This window comes from Gobius niger, assembly GCF_951799975.1.
Source record: "Gobius niger genome assembly, chromosome: 20".
In the NCBI taxonomy this organism is placed as follows: domain Eukaryota; kingdom Metazoa; phylum Chordata; class Actinopteri; order Gobiiformes; family Gobiidae; genus Gobius; species Gobius niger.
Genome location: NC_136871.1, coordinates 22,947,788 through 22,972,096, shown reverse-complemented (window position 1 = coordinate 22,972,096; position 24,309 = coordinate 22,947,788). Strand labels below are relative to the sequence as shown.

At 40.8% G+C, this 24,309-nt stretch overlaps 1 protein-coding gene across 1 annotated transcript; it reads left to right on the top strand.

The window, feature by feature from the left end:
* Positions 1–671: 671 nt before the first annotated feature.
* Positions 672–23,737, top strand: camk1a (calcium/calmodulin-dependent protein kinase Ia). Its single transcript, XM_079578213.1, has 12 exons — positions 672–940; positions 3,540–3,661; positions 15,851–15,982; positions 18,641–18,715; positions 19,040–19,178; positions 19,264–19,390; positions 20,639–20,714; positions 21,363–21,475; positions 21,557–21,635; positions 21,818–21,905; positions 22,011–22,170; positions 22,956–23,737. The coding sequence occupies exons 2-12, from the start codon at positions 3,573–3,575 to the stop codon at positions 23,057–23,059; spliced, it is 1,182 nt and encodes a 393-aa protein (XP_079434339.1). The 5' UTR covers positions 672–940; positions 3,540–3,572; the 3' UTR covers positions 23,060–23,737.
* The last annotated feature ends 572 nt before the right edge of the window (positions 23,738–24,309 follow it).

The window sequence follows — 24,309 nt, the reverse complement described above, 5'->3', positions numbered from 1 at the left end:
AAATTAAGACTAAATAGTCGACGAAATTAACACTGCTCTCTCTCTCTCTCTCTCTCTCTCTATCTATCTCTCTATCTCTCTATCTCTCTATCTATCTCTCTATCTCTCTATCTCTCTATCTATCTATCTATCTCTCTATCTCTCTATCTCTCTATCTCTCTATCTCTCTATCTCTCTATCTCTCTATCTCTCGATCTATCTATCTCTCTCTCTCTCTATCTATCTATCTATCTATCTATCTATCTATCTATCTATCTATCGATCGATCGATCGATCGATCTATCTATCTATCTATCTATCTATCTATCTATCTATCTATCTATCTATCTATCTATCTATCTATCTATCTATCTATCTATCTATCTATCTATCTATCTATCTATCGAAATAAAACATCTGTCACTGATTCAGGACTACCTCAAGGATTTGAACTCTTTTTTAAGGTTCTGTTCTGGTCCCCTGTGTTGCTGTGGCGAGATCAAGGGAGTGGCGTTAATCACAGAGGGCTCATTCCAAAGACCTCATGGGTAGATGCAATTATGCCCTTTCTCTCCCGTGTTGATCATTATCCAGCCCCTATTTGTTCCTGGAAACTACCTGTGCTTTTAAAAAATCCGCCTGTGATGTGGATGATAATAAGACACGTCTTGCGCCGAAGCATCACCAAGAGGCGAGCAGATGGACCAAAAGCTGCTGAGGAGGTAGCAGTTGCAGCATAGGCGGCGTCTGGCTGGCTCGGTAAACGCGAATCACACTTACAGAGGGACAGAGGGTGATTTTATGCTGCACTACGTCCGCCGCGCACGTCCGTTTTTCTTTTCTTTTTTTTCTTCTTGACGTCAGGAGAAGTCTGAACGCGGACTGTGGTCCCTCCCTGCGCACAGGCACCAGCCGCACATCGCTGAGAGGGAAGACATCGCAGCCACTCATCGCCATTTAGGTAGGTCCCCTTTTTGTGACTCAAGTGCATATAATAAAAAAAAACCGCGTAAGGTGCGTGACATTACGGCTGCCCCTGGGTTAAGCCCGATTTAAATGTGCTGTTTTGATGCCATGCCCTTTCACTGCAGTAGGCTGTGGCTTTTTCCACACCGTGCTCTCGCGTAAATCTGCTGACATTACGCACAGAACTGAAATAAATCTTGCAATGCCAGCTCGTTTGCCTTTCATGAAGTTGGTTGGTCTTCATTCTTCTCCTGCATGTGGTGGAGCTTCACGTGCACTTGCAGCCACAGACATCTATTATTGCCCCGGCAGATCTGCACTGTGTTGTAGTGTGTGTACCCATTTGTTTAAAGCTTCACAGTTAAATATAGCATGGTCCCCCAGCTGGTGTCTGCCTCTGTTGATTTTGCCACTGCATGGTGTCTTCCTTTCCGCTGTCTGCGCACAGTTTGCCCCACTTTGAATGTATTATTTATTTTTTTATTTTTGCTTCTTCTATGAACATGACCCGGCCCCATGTCAAGCAAAGTGTTGTCATGTTTGCTTTTGTGAGCTTACAGTCAGTGCATGCTCAACGTACACAAGTCATCCTTCATTATGTTCAGTATGTTCAGCCTTACATCGAGCAGAGCCATTTTATGTTATGCCCTTAGCGCGTTATGGCCTGCACTATTGCAAAAAAAACAGGCAGCATGTAACTATTGCACATGCTGTTCCAGACGTTGTCTAACTGCTGAAGACCCAAAGTTTCTAGACAGATTGGCACAGACAACTAGAACTACCTGGAGGAAGTTTTGTTCTGTTTGTGCCAAAATGTTAGAGACTCTCAACAAGAGTAAACGAAGACAGATCAAGAAGTTTTCTAACTTGACCACACTCAGCCGTGGGTCAAGGGGATGGCTGCAGGGGGCAATCTCACCTCACCCAAGCAGAGGAACGGGTTTCGATTCGAGGGACGACTTTTGCAGTATCACCCAAACTAATAACTTCAATGGAATCAGCCATTCACAGCAATAAGATCGAAGGGAAGGAGGCAGGACATATTTGGTTTGGCGTCTCCGCTACCCTTGCCAAAAGTTTCCCCCAGTCAACCCAGCAAAGGAGATATGGTAGCCTTGAAGTCGCTAAGCACAAATCAAAACATTGGCGTGTGGCCGACTGACAAAGGCAATTGTACAGTGGTGCTAGATCGGCAAGAAAAAATACTCCAAAAGGAGGACCTTCAATGCTTGAAAGATTTAAAATGGTGATAGACGACATCTTATACAGGATTACTGATTGCACCCAGGGGAAGCAACACCTTGCAATATATGGGTTTCCTTTCATGTCCCCTAGCTGCTTACTTGTGTGCCAACATCCCAAGCAGTGAAGGTGGTCCCAGGATGATTCTTTGGACACCGGAACTCCTCTCTTTCCATCAGGTGTGGATGGGATGGGATCGCGAACATTACTTTTTCCGATACTTTTTCTAAAAATAGTTGTCATCTTGCTGCTTCTAGTGCTGTGTTGAAAACAATGCCACAGCAGTTTAGGTGTAATCATAACAATAATGGCTTACATTTGCATTGCGCTTTTACAAACCCGTGTTCCCAAGTTTCTCAAGTTTAGTTCAGTTTAGTTTATCTGACAGGTACAAAATGCATTAATCTGACGAAAAGATGCCTCAAAGCACCACACTCTAGTAATTAAACATCTAGTTCCCTCTTAGAGTGAAGGAGGACTGTCCCAAAGTGCAGGTATACCATCTTATGTGTGCTTAATGGGTTTGGGGAAGTGATTAACAAGATGTTGAATAAAAACAACAGATCCTTTCTACATGTATGCAGAAAAGGACTGAATAATAAGGATTGATAAACATTCAAATGTGTCAGCAGATCGAACAAATTCATGGTGTTTTATTTAAAGCCCCAGGCGCTTATTTTGACTGTGTAAACCTGCGTTTTTAGGCATTGCCTTCCATTTAGGTATATAATTTAGATGCATACTGAAAAATCAATGTACACACAGCAGCATACATTTTTAATCAATGTCAGGGAAAAGACTTTGCAATTTACTCAGGCTCACTATGTGCTCTTTTGCGATGTGATGACACTGAGGCGTTTGTCAATATCCCTTTACTGTGACATTTTACTATATGAAACAGAAGCCTTTAGACAGTGTTGCTCAAACTAGGTACTGCCGGTACACAGGCTGTTTCAGGTGCTACTACTACTACTACTACTTCTACTACTACTACTACTTCTGGCTTCAACTCTGACAATGTTCATATCCAGGCTGAAAAGTTAAAACAGTTCTATAGAAAACACATATACAATAGCAGATTGTCTCAGGGATAGGGTCACGATTCTGCACTTTTTGCTTTGCTTTTGCTTTCTATTTATTGTTTTATTTCCCAAGTCTTATGTTGTGTACTTTAACACATCCTTATACACAGTTTAGTTTAGTTTAGTTTAGTTTAGTTTAGACCTGATTCAGCCCATGCTTAGACCTGTTTTAGTCCTTAAAGACCTGGTTTGGATTTATTTCGGTGGTTGGTGGTGTGAGATTGGGGAGACACAGTTGTACTCACCGCTTCTCTCTTCTTCCCCCCGCAGTTGTAGTGTGGCGAGGCCTATCAGTGTTGGAGGATGCCACTTGGTGATGAGGACGGAAATGGGTGGAAAAAGAAGACTTCAGACATCAAAGACAACTATGATTTCAAAGAAGTGCTGGGAACGTAAGTGAAACTCGGGCAACACCGCAGTGTAACAGTCACCTGAAGTCTGACTATGTTTCTATTGTGTCAGTCAAAAGAGAAAAAAGGGTTCTATTCATTCACACGTTCAAGTTGTTGATTGCTGCAGATGATGATATAACGATATGCTCTTGACGACTCTTCAAACATAAGACACCATTACACACTTGACTTGATGGCCACTTACAGATACAAGAGGTCAGACATAAGATACTCCCTGCACTGCTTTTATGCACTCACTTTTCATTCTGGCTACTGTCCATTTGAAGAGGGACTTCCCTGGCATTTTCAACGGGGTCACTTCAGTTTTGGCTTCCTCCTGTTTTGGGAACTGAGGAGATGCTGATTCATGCGTTTTATTTTTTCAAATCACATCGCCCCCTTCTTGTCTCTCCACTGTATCTCTGTAAGCTTCCTTGAAACCAGTGCTTAGTTTGATCCCCCAATTTCAGGTTTTTCCGGGTAAAGGATCCGGGAAATATTTTGGAGGATTCGGCCAAGATTTTATCCGATATAATGGTGTTTAATGAGAGTGTTCCGGCAAATGTTTTGTGAATCCATCACATCAGACCAAACATGTTCCTGAAATAAGCACTGCTTGAAACTTTCAAAATTATTACAAAGACCTCATAAAGTATAATATTAATGTAGAGCCCGGGAGCAGCTGGAATGGTGTCCAAAACTGTATTCAGTGCAGTTTATTTTCTTGGAACGGCATCTACAGTACATGTAGGACAGACAGCATAAAATGTATGTGGCTATCCATTTCAATTTGATCATAATTTGCGCGTTGTTGTTTTCCCACTTTACTGTAATTGGTTATATTCACATGTCAGTCCGACTCATGACGAAACTGACCAATAGGAAGTGGAGAAGTGTCTGTGTTTGAGCATAGAGCTGTTATAGACATAAGAAACACTAAATCAAGATATAACGTTAATAACAACATAGCAGATTGCTGCAGATGTCAGATCATGATCCAAGTTTTTTTTTTTTTGTCATCATAATGCTCTGCTCTACATACTTCATCCTAAAGATTCGGAGCCCATTTAAGAACCGCATAGCACAAATGTTTTTTATACACTGTACTGTAACTGATGGGATGGTGGCAACCTTGGAGAAAATATAGAAGTTGAAATGTAGTGCGGAAATTGTTGGTGTAGATTAAAAATGAAAAACCTCCATATTTATTTGAAGACATAATTTTACACAGGATACAAGTCCGTTTTTTAATTTGAAATGTACTTATCAGGCAGTACCCTGATAATTAAAATAGTTTGTACCTTCATTTGTTTGCCTGTTATTCTAAACTCCTGTTATTCTACGTTATATGTAATTGTTGACTGGGTTGGCAAAAATGCATAAATCTCAGTCAGTATTGCCATATATTGTGGCTTCATGTGATATGGGCGACAGTGGCGCAGATGGTAGAGCGGGTCGTCTCATGATCGGAAGGTCAGGGGTTCGATTCCCACCTCCTGAAAGTGCACACTGTCATTGTGTCCTTGGGCAAGACACTTCACCCACATTGCCCCCAGTGTCTGCGTACACTGGTGTATGAATGGGTGAGTGGATCCTTGCTGTAAAGCGCTTTGAGTGCCTAATGTAGGTGGAAAAGCGCTATATAAGTTGAGACCATTTACCATTTATGGATACTAGGTCACCTAATATTGTGACAACAAAAAATTGGCAATTTATATTACTGGTTTATTTCTGATTTGAATTTTAAAACAGTAGATGATCTTGTGACAGAGCGGAAACATCCTAAAACCTGGAATGTCCTGCAATGTCGTTCAATTTGATCATTCAGTCATAACAGCTAAAGTAGCTCCTGTGACAAGATGATATAACTCAATAGGCCTTCTGTTGTACTGGTGCACCATATATAGGCTACAAATTGCCATTCCTGCCCAACCCTTACTGCATGCAGCTCTGAGCCCTTGAGTTGTAATAGCTTCCTCTTTGGGGGGGAGTCCATATGGTCCCAGGCTCCCCCCCCCCACCCCCTTCTCCAAACTGAGTACAAGTGACCCAGCACACGTCCACCTGTGCGGACACGAGAGCACCATACGGAGGCGTCTTGTTTTCGGTTCCCCCGCGCGCCAACTACACCTGCTTTTCCCTGAAAGAGGGAGATGGGACTCCGGCACAGACACACACATTCATGCAACTTCTGTCCCGATCAAACAGAAAGTGGGTAGATGAGCGACTGTCTGATGCCAAGTCCCGTGGGAGGACGATTCGGCCAATGCTCAGTCATTCCCATGCAAATCTACGCACTGAACTGAACTGTTTGTCGAAGGCAGAAGCTAAGCAGGGTTTGGATGTAACTTGCAGATTTCAGAGTCTTAACATGCGAATTACATACTTGGCTAAGTGCTAATTTGAAAATGTAGTTAGTGCGACATTACTGTAATCGTTAGCTATGCATGCCCAGTACTTTAAAAGCTGAAGGTTCAAATCTCTAGTCAAATTTAATTTTCTCTCTCAAAACCGATCGCTGCATCAATGTCAAGTTCCAGCTCTCTTTCAAAGCACCACCAGGCCTAATTATATCTAAACTGGGCTAAAACATAAATGACATTGAAAGGAATACTCTGACATTGCAGATGACCCTGAGTACTACCCTGAATAACCACAGTTTGAGAACCTCAGCTCCAGAGGATTTTCCACCTCGTGTCTTGCTGCAGGACTGATTGTAATTGTACCTGTGATGTTCAGGATTACATAAGAGGGATTTCCGAAATGCGTTGCCAGGAAAAACAAGCAAAAGTGATGTGGCGGGACGTCGGAGCATTCCTCTCCTGTGTCTGGATGCTGGACAGACAGGTTTAATGTGTTGACTGAAAGCTCCTTATGCTTCGAGAGGAGATTATGAAACAGCTTTTATCCAGGAATTCACTGAGACAAGTTAATTGATTTATGTCGAAGTATTATACTCAGATCGAGCTAATCCTCACAACCCCAGCTTCATTTTTCAGAACACGCTGGCGTTAATCCACGCTTATAAACTTGACTTATTGGATCGGCAAGCGTTTGTTCTGTGGTCATTCAAATTAAGAATAAAACAACAAAAACATGACAGAACGGTAGCTCATTGTTAAGTTGTGATACTACAGGCAGATACATAATGTGATAGATGTGTTTCCAAAAATACATAGACTACGTACATTTATCCAATGTGGTCTTTGAGCGTGAAGAGACAGTTTCGTCTACGTCAGTAGTGGTGGGGCTTTTATAGTGGTCTCCAGCGCTAGTGGTTCAGTGAAAGACGTTTCTCCTCCTTGATCTTTAGTATGTGTAATAAATCATAGAACACAATGCTCACTTTTATAAAAACCTATGCCGACATACGTAAATATTAATGAAGTCAAGAATATCTTAAGTAAACAGAAAGATAAACCGTGTATCAATTTAACATTGCCAAAAGTGAGAATACTAATTCTGTGAAATGAAGAACAATACTTAGAGCGATGTATGAATGGAATCAACTTCCAAAGCAAATTTCTCAAACTAGTAACAAAACTACATTTAAAACAAGATTAGGGATTATCTTTGTGGTAATGGAGGAAGCCCTAATTAACCATGGGGCAAATGTACAAGTACATGATTGTAAATCAGTGTTTATATATTAGAATTTTCATCTAAAATTCAGTTGTTATAGACAGTTATAGACAGTGGATTGTGAACTGGTCGAACTTTGTTCTGTAAGATCTGTTGTCACCATTATTTGCTTGTACAATAGGCCTATATTGTGAAGTGACTTCTGTACCATCAAATGTATGTCCATTTTATATTTTATATGATTTTGGTGATGTTCATTAACTAAAGGAGTAATAGCAGCTTGCTGCGACAAATGGGACAAATAAACAAACGCTTGCATTAGATGACTGGTTGATGACGATTCAGACTATCCCGTCAGCATGAAAGACTTGTCATGACATGGCTGCCACTATTCCTCTTGACATACTGATTTTAGAGAGGTCATGGTTGACTAGACCTAAGCTATATTAAACTCTCTATTCAGTCATAACAGGCAGTTCTCTCAGCACATGCATGTCTTTTTCAGTCATGCTTTCAACATTCACTCAACAATATTTAGGCATATCTAGACTCTTTGCTCACTAGCTCTACAGTTTTGCCCTATACTGTATGTTTGATTATGAGATGATTATTTTCTTGTAGTAGAGTAAACTTCATGTGGCACCATAGATCTCCATTAGAAACACGAAATTTGCAACAGAAAAACAGACAATGTGCACTGTCAAAATACAGCACATTTTCCACAAATGCTAATATTAGCACAGTGTTAGCATTGACGGTCGGCCTTGTTCACATCTCAACTATGTCTCGCTATGAACTCCGGCTGAGACGAGCTTCTAATGAACTCAAGTGAACAGTCGGGATGTGCGGAGGGTCTGTGAGAGCTGGAAACGCATTTAGGCATCAGGTAGTTCAGCTTTAAGGGTTTGTATGAATGCAGTTCACAAAGTGGATTAGTATGACTCTGGCAATGTGTTGCCGCTGTTTGGGCTGTGCTGGTGAAATCGATGAAGTGATGGATGTTTTGGTCTCTGTGTTCATGACTGATGTGGTCCCGCACACCTATATGGGGTTTTCTCATCTCTGCTGGAAACATTCATAACCAGATTTTAAAGATTGTATATTTAGTAAGGCTGAAAGATTGATGCAACTGAATCAAAATAGTCAACTAACTGAATAAATAGTCAAATAGCTAGCTGCTAATCTTGGGTTTTATAATGTATACAATCTGTTTATTTTAACCACTGTCAACATGTTCTCAAATGATTGACTCTTTGTTAAGATTTAGTTTTTCTCTGGAATCTCAATCATTTGAACAATAAGAGTTCAATACCAGGAAAATCAAATAGGCAAAGTTATGTTGTTATATACTATTATTTCTTTTGTTTTTTTTTACTTCAAATGTTTTCTTCCACGTCTTATGCAAATGCAAATACTTACTGCAAACAGAGAGATTGACAACAGGCTACTAAATACTGACAACAACCTGGACTAATACTATGCCTATTATGTTCAGGGGCTCCTACAGCAATAAAAAAAGGACATGCAAAACAGACAATTTGTATAGTCCTGCATTGCCCATGTCCGTATGTTGTCTTTTTGTGTTTCTCTTTTACACCTCCACCACATCAGGCTATTGAAGGTGAGGTACAAATGTTTTCTGCTTCTTCTGAGTGTTCACTTGACTGTGACTAGATGAGTCTGGCTGTGACTGGGGCTGACCAATACGAGGAGTTGAAGTGGGAGAGTACTTCATATGACTGAGCATTGAGCTGCAATTCACAGAAAAGCAGTGAATCACAACACAATCATCCCCAAATCGAACGATTACTTTTCAGTTTATCACAAATTAAATCCATATTTTTTTGTCAAAAAAGAAATAAAGACTTTTTTTTTTGCTAAGATCACTATCCAACAACTGAACTCAATATGAGGCTAGACAGTTCATTGTTCGAAGCAAAAATTACATAAAACAGTTTGAATTTCCATTTATTCCTTTTACCAGATAATTTAACTCACTGTGTAAAAATCATTTAAATGTTGCAGTGGCATCTGATGTATTTTTTTTTTTTTTTTTTTTAGCCTTGTATATCTTACTTCAACCTCGTCGCACCTAAATCTAAAGTAGCTTCCTCTTTACTCTTCCCAAACCCTCGAGACCCGCCCCCTGCTCTGTCTCCACGGACACGCTGGAGACTGCACGGTTAATTACAATCTCAGTGTCTCGCAGCAACAGTGCAAAGCCTGCTCTGTGCCTCCCTCATCACCCTCCGCCTCCTCCCCTTTCGATAATTCTCCCCCGTCGTCCTGTCACTCACAAATATTGGGTGAATGCAAGTCTAATATTGAATGATGTCAACAACAAAAAATGGGAAACAAATCACAGAAAAAAGATGATTGAATGAGCAATTTCGAAACATGCAGACATGGTACAGTGGGGAAAAAAAGTATTTGGTCAGTTTCACCGAGACATTCTATTGGATTTTGGCCAAATACTTTTTCCCCCCACTGTATATTAGCATTTGTTAGCATATTTTGTTGTTTGAAGAGGACGTTAAACTAAATAATCGATTTCATTGCAATTAACCTGGGAGATTACACTTTGACACAATTGATACAGTATATCCCTATTAAACAAAATAGGAATATACAGTAATTATTCCCAGGCCGTATTGTAGAAGTGAGGATCAAATCTCACAACATGTAACAGAATATTTAGAGTAGCTCTGTTGGATGAAAGTTATCCAGGTCAAATATCGTTGTGGGTTGTGCAGGGATTTGTGGGAAGTGTTTGTATCGAGCTGCTGCTATAAACGGCATCTGTGGCTATAGTGAGGCCATGTATCTAAACAGAATATTGTTGAAAGCTTCTGCTGGGAGGAAAAACAGCCTTTTTATATCTTATCTGTCCAATTGCAAGAAAACCTATAAAGTAATGATTGTTATGGATGACATAAAAAAAATCTGAACAAAAATACAACCTCAAGGAGTTTACTATTATATATGTAAAAAACATGTATTTATATTTCTGACTGCATGATAATAAATAATAAAACACCTAGAGTTTTATTATTATTATTATTGCAACTCTATGGCTCATGTGTTGCAACATTGCACCAAATGAAATTCCTGCTTTGTGACACCGTTCACTCACAACGGCAATGCAAATCATTCTGATACTATCTTGCATGTGACAGTCTAAGGCAGGGGTGGGCAATTCAATTTTATAAGGGGCCACATGAGAAGCCTGAATTTAGTCAGAGAGCTGAACCAACAATAACTCAAACTTATTCTGCTCAACTTTGTATATCTTGAATAGTTGATACCTAGGACTATTGTTTTCTGTAAATATTTAGACATGTCAAGTCAAGGACGCACATGTGTGCGCATCATAATTTAGGTTATTCAACTTTTTATCCTCGCTAACTTCTGCCGTCACACTGAAAGCACCGCTGTGCCTCCTTCAAACAGAGTTTGTTGGAAATGAAGCGATGCACTATACCAAGTACATTTCCCGAGGTCCAAAATATATCGTAAGTGTATTGCCAGGTCCATAAACAAAAGCTCCAAAATAAAAAAATGTTTTGATTGGGAAAATACTATTGAGGAAACTTTTTTTTTCAATAAATGAATAATAATGAGCCAGACAGGACTGTAGCCTCAGAGAAAAGCCTGTGTCACAAGTCTCTGCTACATTGTAGTCAATATTCATTCACTTGACTACAATGTGTTGTTTGTATCCTGATCTTTTATTATGTCAGTGCCCTCTGCTGGACACGTGGAATTCTTTCCTTTTATTTTTATTTAAGCTGCCCCCTAGTGGCTGGAATGAGCATTCTGGTCATTTCTCCGCACAGGAATGGGCTAGAGACTTACTTTTTTTGTTTTGACATGCTTATTAATTTATGCCCTACAAGTCGTGGGCCGGACTGAATCATCTCGCGGGGCCATATTTTGTCCAAGTCTGGTCTAAGGCATACTGGCACACACGAGTTGCTTGTGGTTTGAGACTCCCATTATTTGTTCACAGCCTATATGTAACCAAGACAGCAAAGACCTGAATCTGTATGTCTTTGATGTCATGTTCTTTTAAGTCAATAATGAGTTTTTATGACTAATAGGCACACACAAAAATGAATGTTTGTGAATAGCAGCCAGAGTAGTGTCTTGTGTTGTTAAATTATACGTTCCCTCCCATTATCCTTTGGCCATTAGTCATGGACCCTTCTGTAAAATGCCTTCGCTAATGATCAAGAAGATTCTATTGATGTTATTTAGGAATCGTCTTTGTGTCATTCACTATTATAACCCATCCTTTTTTCTCCAAACAGATGTAGCTCACTCCTTCACTTTCCCCAATCTTTGACTTATTATCATGGTCAGAAAAGATCATAATCTTTCTAGTCTTTTACTGTTAGATACAAAAATACTCCTCATCCTATACCCATATTTTACTCTATGAACAGTTTGTGGACATTTGGAGAGGGGGGAAATATTCACCAATATTGAATGTGTATTAATTACATAATATAATATTAAATGTGTAAGTATGTTTCTGTTCATGCTAGTTAGCATTAGCCTGCTATTGGCAAATGGATAAAATGTTTTCATTCCTGTTACCATTATGAGGAAGAGAAATAGGAAAAATCAATTCAAAAAGTAGAAAGAGAGACTGAAATGGCCCCTATACATTTTTTCACTCCTAAACATTTGCCAATTTCAAAAATATCAAGAAATGACGGGCGTGAATGACTAACAGATTAAGCAATCAGAGGTTCGTTCATAATATCATAATAGCGGCTTACCGAGCTTATAGTTCATGTGCTTATAGTTATAGCTTTGGCTCAATGACGTATAGGTCTATTGTGCTGTTTTTATGGGAATCGCTTACTACTAAATTAACTGCTAGAGCAACGTTCATGAGTTGTATCTAAAACAAATAAGACATAGCAAGAATTACTACTGTAGGCTATTTCTTGCTTTTTGACACATGCTACAAAGTGGTCGGCTGTCACACTGACTGAATGACAGGCCTCTGATCTTACATAATGTGATGTAATATGTCCTAACTGGCCTGCTGTAGCCTGCACCATTTGCTGTTTGTGCTTTGGCACGTGCCGCTGCTGCTGCTGCTTCACTGAGCCAAGGACTAAATGAATCTGTACTGGCCAATAACGCTCAGTTTGACTCAGCCCGACCCTCCTGAAGTGGCTGTAAATGCCGCAGACTTAAGCATATTAAAATGCTTTTACGGGTCGATGGCGATGGGGCCTTAATATGATTCTCTTGTTGGAATATTTTAAGGTCTAGTTTCAAATGAAACTGGAGCTGTGAATGGGAATAACCACTTACCCCTTTTGAAAGTGTTTTGCAGGTGTACATGTTTAGTACAAGTTTACCATTGTTCAAGCCTTTCACACTGCTTCTCAAACTGTGGTGCGCATACCATTGGTGGTACTTGAACTTCTTTAGGTGGTACTGAGGGGCATCTACAATCTTGAACTTTATGCATTTTAATTAGAGCGCATTTATATTTGATTTGAATCTTTTGTGATGCATTTCATTTAGACATGGTTCGCAGGCGAAGGTTCGATTCAGGGAGTTTGCATGTTCTCCCCGTGTCTGAGGAGGTTTCCTCTGGGTACTGGTACAGTTTCCACTAAAAACATGTTCAGGATGAGTGAGAGTGTATTAAACAAGTAAACAAAGTTAGACCCTTTTTACCCGGTTTAGTCCTGATTTGAACTACTGGAGTTATGTATTTGCCTGTAGTGAGTGACCCGACAGCTAACCGAGCTGTCCCACATCTCCTCTTCTTGTTTGTATTATTTTGTCTAATATTATTTGATGGAAGTTGTTGCCTTCGGCCAGAAAAATGGCCAATATGGCAATTAAATAAAAAATGTTAACTCATTAAACGTATACTATTTTATAGTTATTTGTTTTTTCATGTAAAACACAGAGTAATAAATATAGCAATAGAATAGTAAGGTTGCTACGAGATATATACTGTACATATATTTTTGTTCTTTTTTCTTCTTCAGGTTGGGTATTTTTTGCTGATTGCATTGACAATGAAGTAATTATTTTCTGTCCATTCTTGTTGGATTGCAATCACTGAATTCGACAAATTGGTGTTGGTGGATTCAGTCAATATGAGCCCTTCACTGTTTTTGAAGGGAATCCCCAAACATGAAATCTACACGATGAACCTGATCATTCTGACTCAAAACCTCTAAGTTCCTACAAAAGGTAGTTTTTCATGTGTACAGTTGTCACAGGGATTTTAACCAGCTTGGACCAATCTACTGCATTTTGAAATTAACCGCTTCCCCCCCGCCTTAAAACTGTACATTTTTTCCATTTTGGCCTTACCCAAATCTAAAAGCTTCTTAACCAGTGTAACGACTCATTTGAAAGACCTGCGAAACTGATCTTGGCTTTTTTGTTGCATTGTCGCTGCGTTTTTATCACATTTTTCAAGAATCCCTTTCTTGACACTTTTTTCTCTCATGTTCATCAGTTTGTCATCTTTTTAAATTATATTTATGTCACGTTTTTTGTTGCTCTTTTGTGGCTTTTATGTTGCTTTTTCATTGCTCTTCAGTTGTGTTTGTGCCACTATTTTGACGCTTTTTTACACGTTTTTCTTCATTTTCATCACTACTTTGACACTTTTCTTCCATGAAGCTTTTAGATTGTGGTAAAGCCAAACTGGAGAAATTGTGATTGGTTCAGGTGGGGGTTAAGATGATAATAGAATTCTGGCCTGTTCCTTACCTCAGCATTGAACTATTAGCCTCTTTGATGATGTCATATGATAAGTGACGTAACACTGGCCTCTTGCACAGTAGCGCAGAGCATGTTGCACAGTTGCATGACGCCGCTGTTTCAGTCCCACATAGACAGCTCTCTGTATGTTGAGGCCTGAGTTTCCTCCCACGCTCTTGTATAAACATGCTGCTATTCTCTCTCCTCTCATCACCGCCAGACCACGATCCATAATGCAGACCCCTAGAAGCTGCCACACTACATTTACTGTATCCATTATTGAGGGTATCGAAAATAGACCCCCTCCACGTTTGTCTATGGTGCTTTTCTCAGCCCCAAAAGCCGCCCGCCCTGAAGTTGCCATTTTTAATTATTCATCTGAGGGGTGCTTGTGCTTTACACAAGCTTTCTCGCACACACACCTAAGCCACAGAGAGCTCAGTGCACGGATGGATGCAAAAAGAGGTTTTGGAGTGGGTTGTGGTTAGGCACGTGTTAGAGGAGGCCACGCACTTGTTCGTCTGTGAATGAGCCAGAGTCATTCAGAATATTTGTATAGAATCTAAAGAGTTGTTCTGTTTTTGAGCATCAGCATCACCTTAGTGCACATTTTTGATGGTTTGCAAAATATTGCTTTAGTTTTGTCGTGGAAGTCACAATGAATAGGAAAATATACATTTCAAGGACAATTTAGCCAATCCTTATGGACTTGCATACATTAGATGTCAAAGCCTCATTGTTTCCTTCCTTGAACTACTTTTAATGAGCTAGCACCAGAAGAATGCTGTTTTGGACTTTTCACATGGCTTTCTTTTTGCTTTTCTAATTTAATGACAAAACGTTTACTTGCTTCTTAACTAGCAAACTACCATGTGCACAAAGAAACTATGTTGTCTGTCAGGCCTGATCTGTGCATGGACATGAACATATACTATAAAACTAAAGCTGTGAGATTATTCGTAGTATAATCAAAATTCTTGAAGGGTCAGACCGCAAATATGTTCTGTTCCTAATGTAGGATTGTGCAATTAAACACATTTTAATCAAATCGAGATTAAAGCTTTTGTGAATTTTTCATCAACAGATCCACAGCTAATCTGATGGCAGCTCATTATGGTTTGGAGCACGAAACTATTACTGTTTATTGGAGCATTACTGCCACCAAATGTTTCATGTTAGCTAATAGCTACTGAAGCAGGAAGCTTTTATTTGTTGTTTAAAGGAATAGGCCACCATTTTTACACACTGAGATATGTTCTTACCTGAGCTTAGACGAGTTGATGCGTATCTGTCTGGTCTTTGTGTGTGCGCTCAGTCACGCAAATGTTGTTAGCATTTAGCCTCTCCCAGCATAGGTATAGTGCCAAACGGGGGTGAAGGCAGAAGCGACCAAGCTGTTTCACGTTTTCCCTATTTAAATTCAGTTACATGAAACATTATCCAAGTATGGTCACACAAAATTAAACATGTCGATTTTCTAAGCGGATTGTAAGGCGTAATAACATAGGTAATATCTCCCCTCACTGCGCGGACGTCAAAGTGCTCCTAAGATAGTATTACGCTTCACAATATAGTGCCCCTTTTTATGCTAACAACATTTGCGTGACTGAGTGCGCGCACAAAGACCAGACAGCTACACATCAACTCGTCTAAGCTCAGGTATGAACATATCCCAGTATGTAGAAACTGTGTCCTATTCCATTAAGATTATGAGTTTTGATGAACCATTGTAAAAGCCATATTTCTTTCCTTTTCACTTTAATTGAATTGAAAATAGAGACTGATCAAAATGAGGAAAACAATTGTGATTTCTTTCGGTCATATAGCCTTATATGTACTTGTCTTTGCGTGTTTCAGGGGAGCTTTCTCTGAAGTGGTGCTGGCTGAGGAGAAGAGAACCCAGAGACTCGTAGCCATTAAATGCATCCCTAAGAAGGCTTTACAAGGCAAAGAGAACAACATTGAGAATGAGATCGCCGTGCTGCACAGGTAAGTTCGGCTGAAACGCTCACATGCACGCGCTCAGTGAGCTGTCAGTCCGAGCCGATTAGTCATGTGACCACCTCTACACAACTATAATACACTCGCATACAAATTACGAGCGGGGGTCAGCTGGAAGGGGTGACTAAATGCATGGTGTCATTTAAAACTGTGGGATTGTGCACCGGAAATGTCAGGAGTAAAGGAAGATAGACCTATTTTTAGTGGCCCTGTCGCCACGGCAACAGCACACAGAAGCTGGAGATGGAGAAGTGGAGTTCCCCGCAGCACTGAACTGGAGAGAGACGCAGAGATGCATGGATGAATATTAGAGAAAGGGATGGGGACAGGGACTCGAATGGAAGTCTCATGTTGAATGGTTGCAGTCGGCATGCATGTCCTCTGTGGAGATGCAACAATCCTGCCTGTGAGTCCTAGAGGTCTTAGCGTGTATAAAACCTGCTAAGTCTGTAGTTCAGACCTCAACAATCACATGAAATTCAGTATAGTATTAGTTAGTGTTAGCAGTTATTGCTGATATTGTAGCTTACGCTTATGTTCTTGTAACTGTTCGGCAGCTCAAATGTCCATGATTTGCGTTCCAAAATGGGCGCTGTGGACTGAATATGGCTTCTGAACATAAATTGCAAATCTAATCACAATTGCAACACTCATCAGAAACATTAGAGTTAAAAAAATCGTGCATCCTTACTGCCAGGTGTGTAAAGCGAGCACTCGGAACATTTTGTTTTTCGGTTCTAATACAGAAATACGGGGAAATTACTTTAAAGGTTTATGCAAATTCATAACTGTGGTTAGGATTTTGCTTCTGGTTTTAAATCTCTGTTGTTGAACGGATGAACAGAGACAGGAAATGGATAAGAAGAAGAGGATAGAGCGAGAGGGGTTGCTGGAGTACGGATAAAATGAGCTTCATTTAGGAAATTACACCTGTTATGTGATGACAATTCTGTTTTGGGTTTGTGTATTTCAGTAAACAAGAAACCGAAATGGATGGATGGAGATGAAAACGAGAGAGAGAATAGAGGAAGGGAAATGTGGCGAGTGGGGAAATGATCTGCTGAGAGGAATTCATGTAGAAGATAACAGATATCATTTAGAGAGATGTATGTTGGACATACGATATGCAGTGACAGGGAGAGGTGGCATTTAATTGTCGCACAAGGAGAGGGGACGACCGCAGCAAGAAGCACGGAGAGGAGAGTCTTCAGTGTAAAACCTGCTCAGTTGGGATGAATTGCTGTCAGTAGCCTGCATTAGCATTCACTGATTCACTCTGACTTACTCTTGCACAGAATGTCGTTGTTGCCATTTGCGGCCATTCAAATCGCGCTCTCCCTCTGATTGAGATCAGTTGTGCAGGGCTAACAGGGAGCAGCACCAAATGGCTTTAGAATTATGTGGAAATGTCAAAGCGGCTGGTAGCACGTCGGCTGCTCAGCTGTCGTGTGCTACAGTGACGGCACACTCACCCGCATGCCTCGCGCTCGACTCAAGAGCCAAGAGAGATGCTCCGCTGGCTGCCGGTTGGCCGCATCATGAAAGGAAGCTAATCTGGAACAACCAGCGCCTTTAGCATGAATTGGAGAGACACATTGTTGTCTTAAATAGAGTGAGCATGTTCGATTTACCGATTTAGGACGCGGGACAGAAAATGAGGTTTGAGCCCAATTAAATTCCTAAAAATAAGCAATGACAGGAGAGGCCTGAATAAGAAAAAGTGTGTGACGAGGATGCCATCTTGTGTCCAAATGTGGGTCACTTTTTTGCCTTTTTTCTTGTCGCCTGCAGAAATTCGTCTTTTCTCTCTTACCTAAATTATTATTATTATTATTTTTTTGCTGCATCCATGAATCTCCTGCCTTCCCTCTTTTTCCAATGCCAGTCAGTGTCAAACCTTAAAGGGATATTTTAGGATTTCTGACGTATGGCCTCATTTCCTATAGTTATCCAGAGTGCTGTTGATTTCTGGAGATTTTTTTTTTTTTTTTAATTCATGCAGTCCTTATATTTGAAGAGTTTAGTGGTGCTAGGCTAGTGCATGTCTATGGTAACTAGTAGCCTGCATTAAAAACAGTGTGACTCAAGCTCATTGCACCTGAGGCAAATCACTTACAACACCAGACTACCCGTATAAATGTCTGTGTTGACTGAATACTTTTTAATATATAACCATTTTGCACTTAAAAGAACTTATATTAGAGCAGCATCAGCTTCCTGGTTGTAAGCTACGCCGCGGCGGAGTGATCTGCTCGGTTGCCGGATCTACAGTTGTTTGTTTACCTGCGGCCGGCATTACTACATGTGGAATTCACAAAGGAGCTTTCTACAAATCAGATATGGCAACGTTTGGAGGACTACCCGATGATTTTGAAGAGGATTTTAATGCAGGCTGCTAGTTACCATAGACATATAGACATGTGCTAGCCTAGCGCCACTAAACTCTTCAAATATAAGGTCTGCATGAATTTAAAAAAAAAAGAAAAAATCTTCAGAAATCAACAACATTCTGGATAACTAGGAAATGAGGCCCTATGTCAAAAATCCTGAAATATCCCTTTAAAGAATGTATTTCACAACCATCTTACACATCGACTTGCTCCATTGTGCTAATGCTCTGTTTTGTGATGTTGTGTTTTACCCCAGAATCAAGCATCCGAACATTGTTTCGCTGGAAGACATATTTGAAAGTACATCACATCTATATCTTGTTATGCAGCTGTAAGTATGCATTTTATATTAAAGTAGAATTAAACCTCTACCATAGGGCTGCACAACTTGAGAATAAGCAACTGTATTTCAATAAAAGAAAAAAAGGCTCTTAATTGCTTTTGTCTTCAATTTGATTCAAAACAAGACTTAAATATTAAATCAAGACTCAAGGCTAAAATGGAGTTAAATTGTTGAAACTGAACAAAAAACGAGAGTAAATCTCAAATCAGGGAACAGGTAATTGTAGACAGCTTCATTGATTGCGAATGGTTCAAATCCATTGCACAGTCTGCAGTGTGTTATTGTGAGAGTGACAGTGATTGTGTGCGACAGTGTGTCTGGAGGGGAGCTTTTTGACCGGATTGTGGAGAAGGGCTTCTACACAGAGAGAGATGCCAGTCAGCTCATACAGCAGATCCTGGACGCAGTCAAATACCTCCACGATATGGGGATTGTCCACAGAGATCTGAAGGTAATGTGGTTTGACCAACTCCAATCCCATTAGTGTGTAAAAATATCCTTCGCTTTCTCACCAACCTCTCCCCTATTTGCTTCAGCCGGAGAACCTGCTTTACTACAGTATGGATGAGGATTCCAAGATCATGATTAGTGATTTTGGCCTTTCAAAGATTGAGGGGACTGGCAGCGTCATGTCTACGGCCTGTGGGACTCCTGGTTATGTGGGTACGTCACTTGGGTACAACTAGTGACAGGCGAGTGAAGCCTTGTAACTCTTCAAGGCTTTCCAGGAAAAAAAGTATCTAAAGTTCGAAGTCTCAGAGCAGTTTCATTCTGTTTGAACACTGACCTCTTGTGGTCAAACTTTGTTTTTGCGATTTCTCATGAACACGACTGAAGCACCAACAACATCATGTGAGCAAGAGAAGTTTCAAACAGGCGTGTGGCAGTTTTATTATTTGCGGCCTGATAGTGATCAATCGTAGGCCGAGATGACAGTCCTTTTCTTTGTAAAGTGGTTCTGTGCTTGACGGAGCTCCAGTGGGCATGGCTGACTCAGTCACCTGCAGTTCTGCGGCTCTGAGGCAAGACATTAATGTGCAATCTTTTTTTATTTCATTCTAAGTTCACAATATGGACCAGGAAACATCTGTGGTTTAATGCCTCGCTGCTTCAAGGCAGCACAGTGAAATGCTCAGAGCCGAGAACCCACTGATAACCCACTGATAACCAACTCACAGAATGAAGCACTTTTCGAGACCATACACACTGAAGTTACGTGACCAGCTGTTGCCGAAACATTCCTAGTTGCAACAAAACCCCAAAATCATCGTCACTGTATAATTGTATATTATACAGTCATTATATCAAAGTATGAAAGAATTCTTAAGAGGCATCAAGTGGCAACTGTTGTTGTAGAAATGCTCCTTTTCTCTGGTCAAATGTCAAAATACAGATGTTTTGGCCTGGTCTATAGTAAATATCTTTGTAATTACTGAACGTATCCACATGAAACAAAATCAGACATGCAGTTCAATTTGTCTACACTTTCACTGTTGTTTTCAAAAGTGGTGGCATTATGCAACCATTCGTGTAATTGTTGCCAGTTGAGCCACAATATTAAACATTATACATTTGTAGACTCACTCTGCCCCAAAGATCTCTGATAAAGATATGTCTTTATGGTTATTTCTTTCAATAACAGCGGATTGCCTATAGCGGTATAATAAGAAATCTAACTCCATAAAATGAGCTTTCAGCCTGCACTGTTGCGTCCTTTTTGGACATTTTATTATGTCTTTCAGCTCAACTTGTGATATTGTTTCTTTATTTCATTCAGTATTGAAAGAGGCCCTTTCATCCTCTACTAAAGCTCTTACAAGTGTTAAAGAGTACACTCAACTGTTCAAGTGACCTATGTATCACATTACAGTGAATAAAGGTTAATATTACTTCAAACCTTTTGTGTTTCAGCTCCCGAAGTGCTCGCCCAGAAGCCATACAGCAAAGCAGTAGATTGTTGGTCCATAGGAGTTATTTCTTATATTTTGTAAGTATAGGGCTGGTCATCTATACGTAACGGAAGAAAAATTATATGGAGGGGGCTGGGAGAGGGCAGATGTTGACAGAAGAAGGATCTGACTGTCTACACCGTGCTAGATGTGGTTTAGCGCTAATATCTCCCAAGCAAATGACATAAATGTATAATTTATGTCTATATTAAGAATGACTGGTCGTCTGTGTTGTAGAGGTTTCAGATAGTCCTAGATAAAGTGAATCATTTGGCTGTGTACATATTCTGGATGTCTAATAAAGCAGATGGAAGTTTGTTACAATCAACACAGGCCTGGAGACAATTAAACTGTCAACGGACATAGCATGTAAATATATCTCCACAAGAGGAGATTTAAATCTGCTGAGCTTTGCATCCCAAGAATGACAATAAGACGGCAGTCGGAGGAGAATGTTTTGTCAAGGGAACGGATAGGGTGAATGTTTATGGACAGTACAGTTCCAGTTGAAGAAGAATTTGTCAAGAGATGTGTGGTATGGAAGTTACAGATAATTTATCTTACATTTTCTAATAGTAGTTTCTTTGTCGACTGACTGTTGGCACAGCCCAAGGCCCACCAGTACGGGGCTACCTGTCCTAATAGAACTAAGTAGATGCAGTAATGTTTCCTATTTCTTCTTTTAGGTTATGTGGATATCCCCCATTTTATGATGAAAATGATGCAAAATTGTTTGAGCAGATTTTAAAAGCAGAATATGAGTTTGACTCTCCGTACTGGGATGACATCTCCGATTCAGGTTGGAATTCTTTTGTTGAATAAACAAGCCGTGACCTGTGAGCAGACTAAGACAAAGTCCAATTGTCTTTTTTTTTCACAGCCAAAGACTTCATCTGCCACATGATGGAGAAGGATCCCGCGAAGAGATACACGTGTGAGCAGGCACTTCAGCATCCTTGGTAAGTGCATCATTATTTTACACACATTTTGACTGCTACTGTGCTCAAGAGACGCAGTTTACACAAGCATTCCTGGTTGCATTTCTCATTATGTAAGCGATAGAGTATGGCCGTAACACTGCTATGGAGTTAAAACTTGTAAAGCTTTATTTATGATACTTGGCTTTGGGTTCGTTTTACAGGATTTGTGGAGATACAGCCCTGGACAAGAATATCCATGAGTCTGTCAGCGCCCAGATCAAAAAGAACTTTGCCAAAAGTAAATGGAAGGTGAGTGCACGGGCCAGAAGCTGACACCGCTAAATGAGGAGAGACTGAGCATTTTCTCACTCTGCTCGGTTCCCTGTTCACTGTCTCATTTGTTCTGGTTTACAGCAAGCGTTTAATGCCACAGCTGTTGTGCGCCATATGCGGAGGCTGCAGCTGGGCACGAGTGTGGAGGGACCCAGTCAGATCACCCCCACCAGCCCCTGCCACGGACACCTGCTCCCCGAGGAGGTGGAGGAGGAGCTGGGCAGCGGCGAGGAAGAGAGCTGTGAGAAAAACACACACTACTGAGCAGAGAGTATTAGTCTATGTTATGTAAATGTACTTAAATGTGCAGAGAAATGGAACATACTAAACTTATCTTGATAGATGAAGCTGTATGCAGTAACAAGATAATTAAACATCAGGCTCTTTTATTTTCCTGGTTTGGTGATCTCACTAATTACATCTATATACAGTACACTGGCTGACCCCAAAAATAAGTCACCATAAAAAAAGGACTCACAGTCTAATATTTGGTTGAACTGCCTTAAGCTTCAATTACAGCGTGCTTTCACTGAGGCGTTGTTTCCATTAGCTTCTGAAATGTCAAAAGAACTAGTGTTACATTTATTTTTCACCAAGATCTCTATTGATGCTGGGAGAGTGTGACCACTGCACAAAGCCCTCTCCAGCACATCTCAAAGATTCTCAATTGGGTTTAAGATGTGGACTCTGAGGTGGCCAATTGACGTGTAAAAATGATGTCTCATGCTCCTCTTTCACACTGTGAGCCCGATTACTCCCAGCATTGTCATCATGGAATACGCTCGTGCCATCAGGGAGTAAGAAATACATTCATGGAATAACCTTGTCATTTAGGATGTTCAGCTAATCACATTCTCAGAGAACATCGAACTGACCCAGATCATAACAGCTAGTTGAATCAGGCTGTGTAGTTTACTGTTAATATTCTATTTTAACTCTTCCACTGGTTCTTACCAAATAAACTACTGACAACACTGGAAGTTATGTTATGGTTGACAAAATCACTTTTTCCCTTCACTTCCTCAGTGTCCCACTATGAGGATGGTCGCCGTGGCAGCACAGAGGGCAGTGTGGACCGGGACAGTCTCAGGAGCTGCACCTACTGCTGCAGGCCGGCCAGTCGGGTCTGAGAGCTGTCGCCATGGTAACGGAGCCCAGATCTTTCCCCCAGACCCCGCTGCCGATCCCAGTCTGGTCCAGTCTGCAAACAGCGTAGTCATCCACACCAGGCAGTGTCCGTCAGCTACAGTGGGCGCGACACGAGCGCTAAACACGCTGACGCTGATCCCACTGGACACAATGGGTTTAAACAGGGCTTTGTCTGCATGTGTCTTCATAATAAACTCAAGCATGTCGTGGTCCATACAGGCAGATGACACTGTTGTTACTATATGGATGCTGTAGCCTAACGACCACATTTATCTTTATTATTATTCACCATTGCTTTCACCATGAAGCTAAGGTCATATCAAAATGGGTCTAACTTGACCAGTTTTTATGTTTCACAAATTGGGATTGACTAGAACATCATCATCAGTGGTGGAACGTAATGAAGTACCAAAGTAAAAGTACAGTTCCAACTAGAAATGCACCGATCCAGCGTTTTTGATTCCGATGCCGATACTGGGTTTTGAGTGTCTGCCGATACCTTTTATTTACTGATAGGATTTTCTTAAAAGTGGCTTCCTCTGAGTGAAAAATTGGATTGACTCTTTTCTCCATTTTAAGATCAATAAAGTCATATTTTATCGCCATGATATTACGGATCAATAATCAATTATATCTATTGATAAACTCTTGGATAAACATTTAACAAGGATCACTGGACTTTTCCCAAATCAAGGACAAGATCGCGAATACAAGCGGCCGAAATGAGTTTCCTTCGCAGGGTGGCTGGGCGCACCCTCCGAGATCGGGTGAGGAGCTCAGTTACCCGGGAGGAGCTCGGAGTAGAGTCGCTGCTCCTTCACGTCGAAAGGAGCCAGCTGAGGTTGCTAGGGCATTTGTTTCGGATGGCTCCTGGCCGCCTCCCTCGGGAGGTGTTCCAGGCATGTCCTAGTGGGACAAGGCCTCGTGGAAGGCCCAGGACACGGTGGTGGGACTATGTCTCCGAGCTGGCCTGGTGTCGGCTCGGGGTCCCCCCAGAACAGCTGGAGGAGGTGTGTGTGGATCGGGAAGTCTGGGCATCTCTGCTGAGACTGCTGCCCCCGCGACCCGGCCCCGGATAAAGCGGAAGAAAATGGATGGAAAAAAAAAAATGGATGGCACTGGACTTTTCTACACTAAATATCCTTGGGTGTATGACAAGCTTAAGGTTACATTAATATAAACAACTCACATGAAGTGATCATTGCAAATATGTTAGATCAGTTATTTCTTC

Excerpts from the sequence above, each read along its gene's own strand:
- camk1a (XM_079578213.1), top strand. The coding sequence starts at position 3,573 with ATGCCACTTGGTGATGAGGACGGAAATGGGTGGAAAAAGAAGACTTCA. Across the intron at positions 3,662-15,850 it reads TTCAAAGAAGTGCTGGGAAC|GGGAGCTTTCTCTGAAGTGG; the intron begins GTAAGTGAAACT and ends TGCGTGTTTCAG. Across the intron at positions 20,715-21,362 it reads GGAGTTATTTCTTATATTTT|GTTATGTGGATATCCCCCAT; the intron begins GTAAGTATAGGG and ends TTCTTCTTTTAG.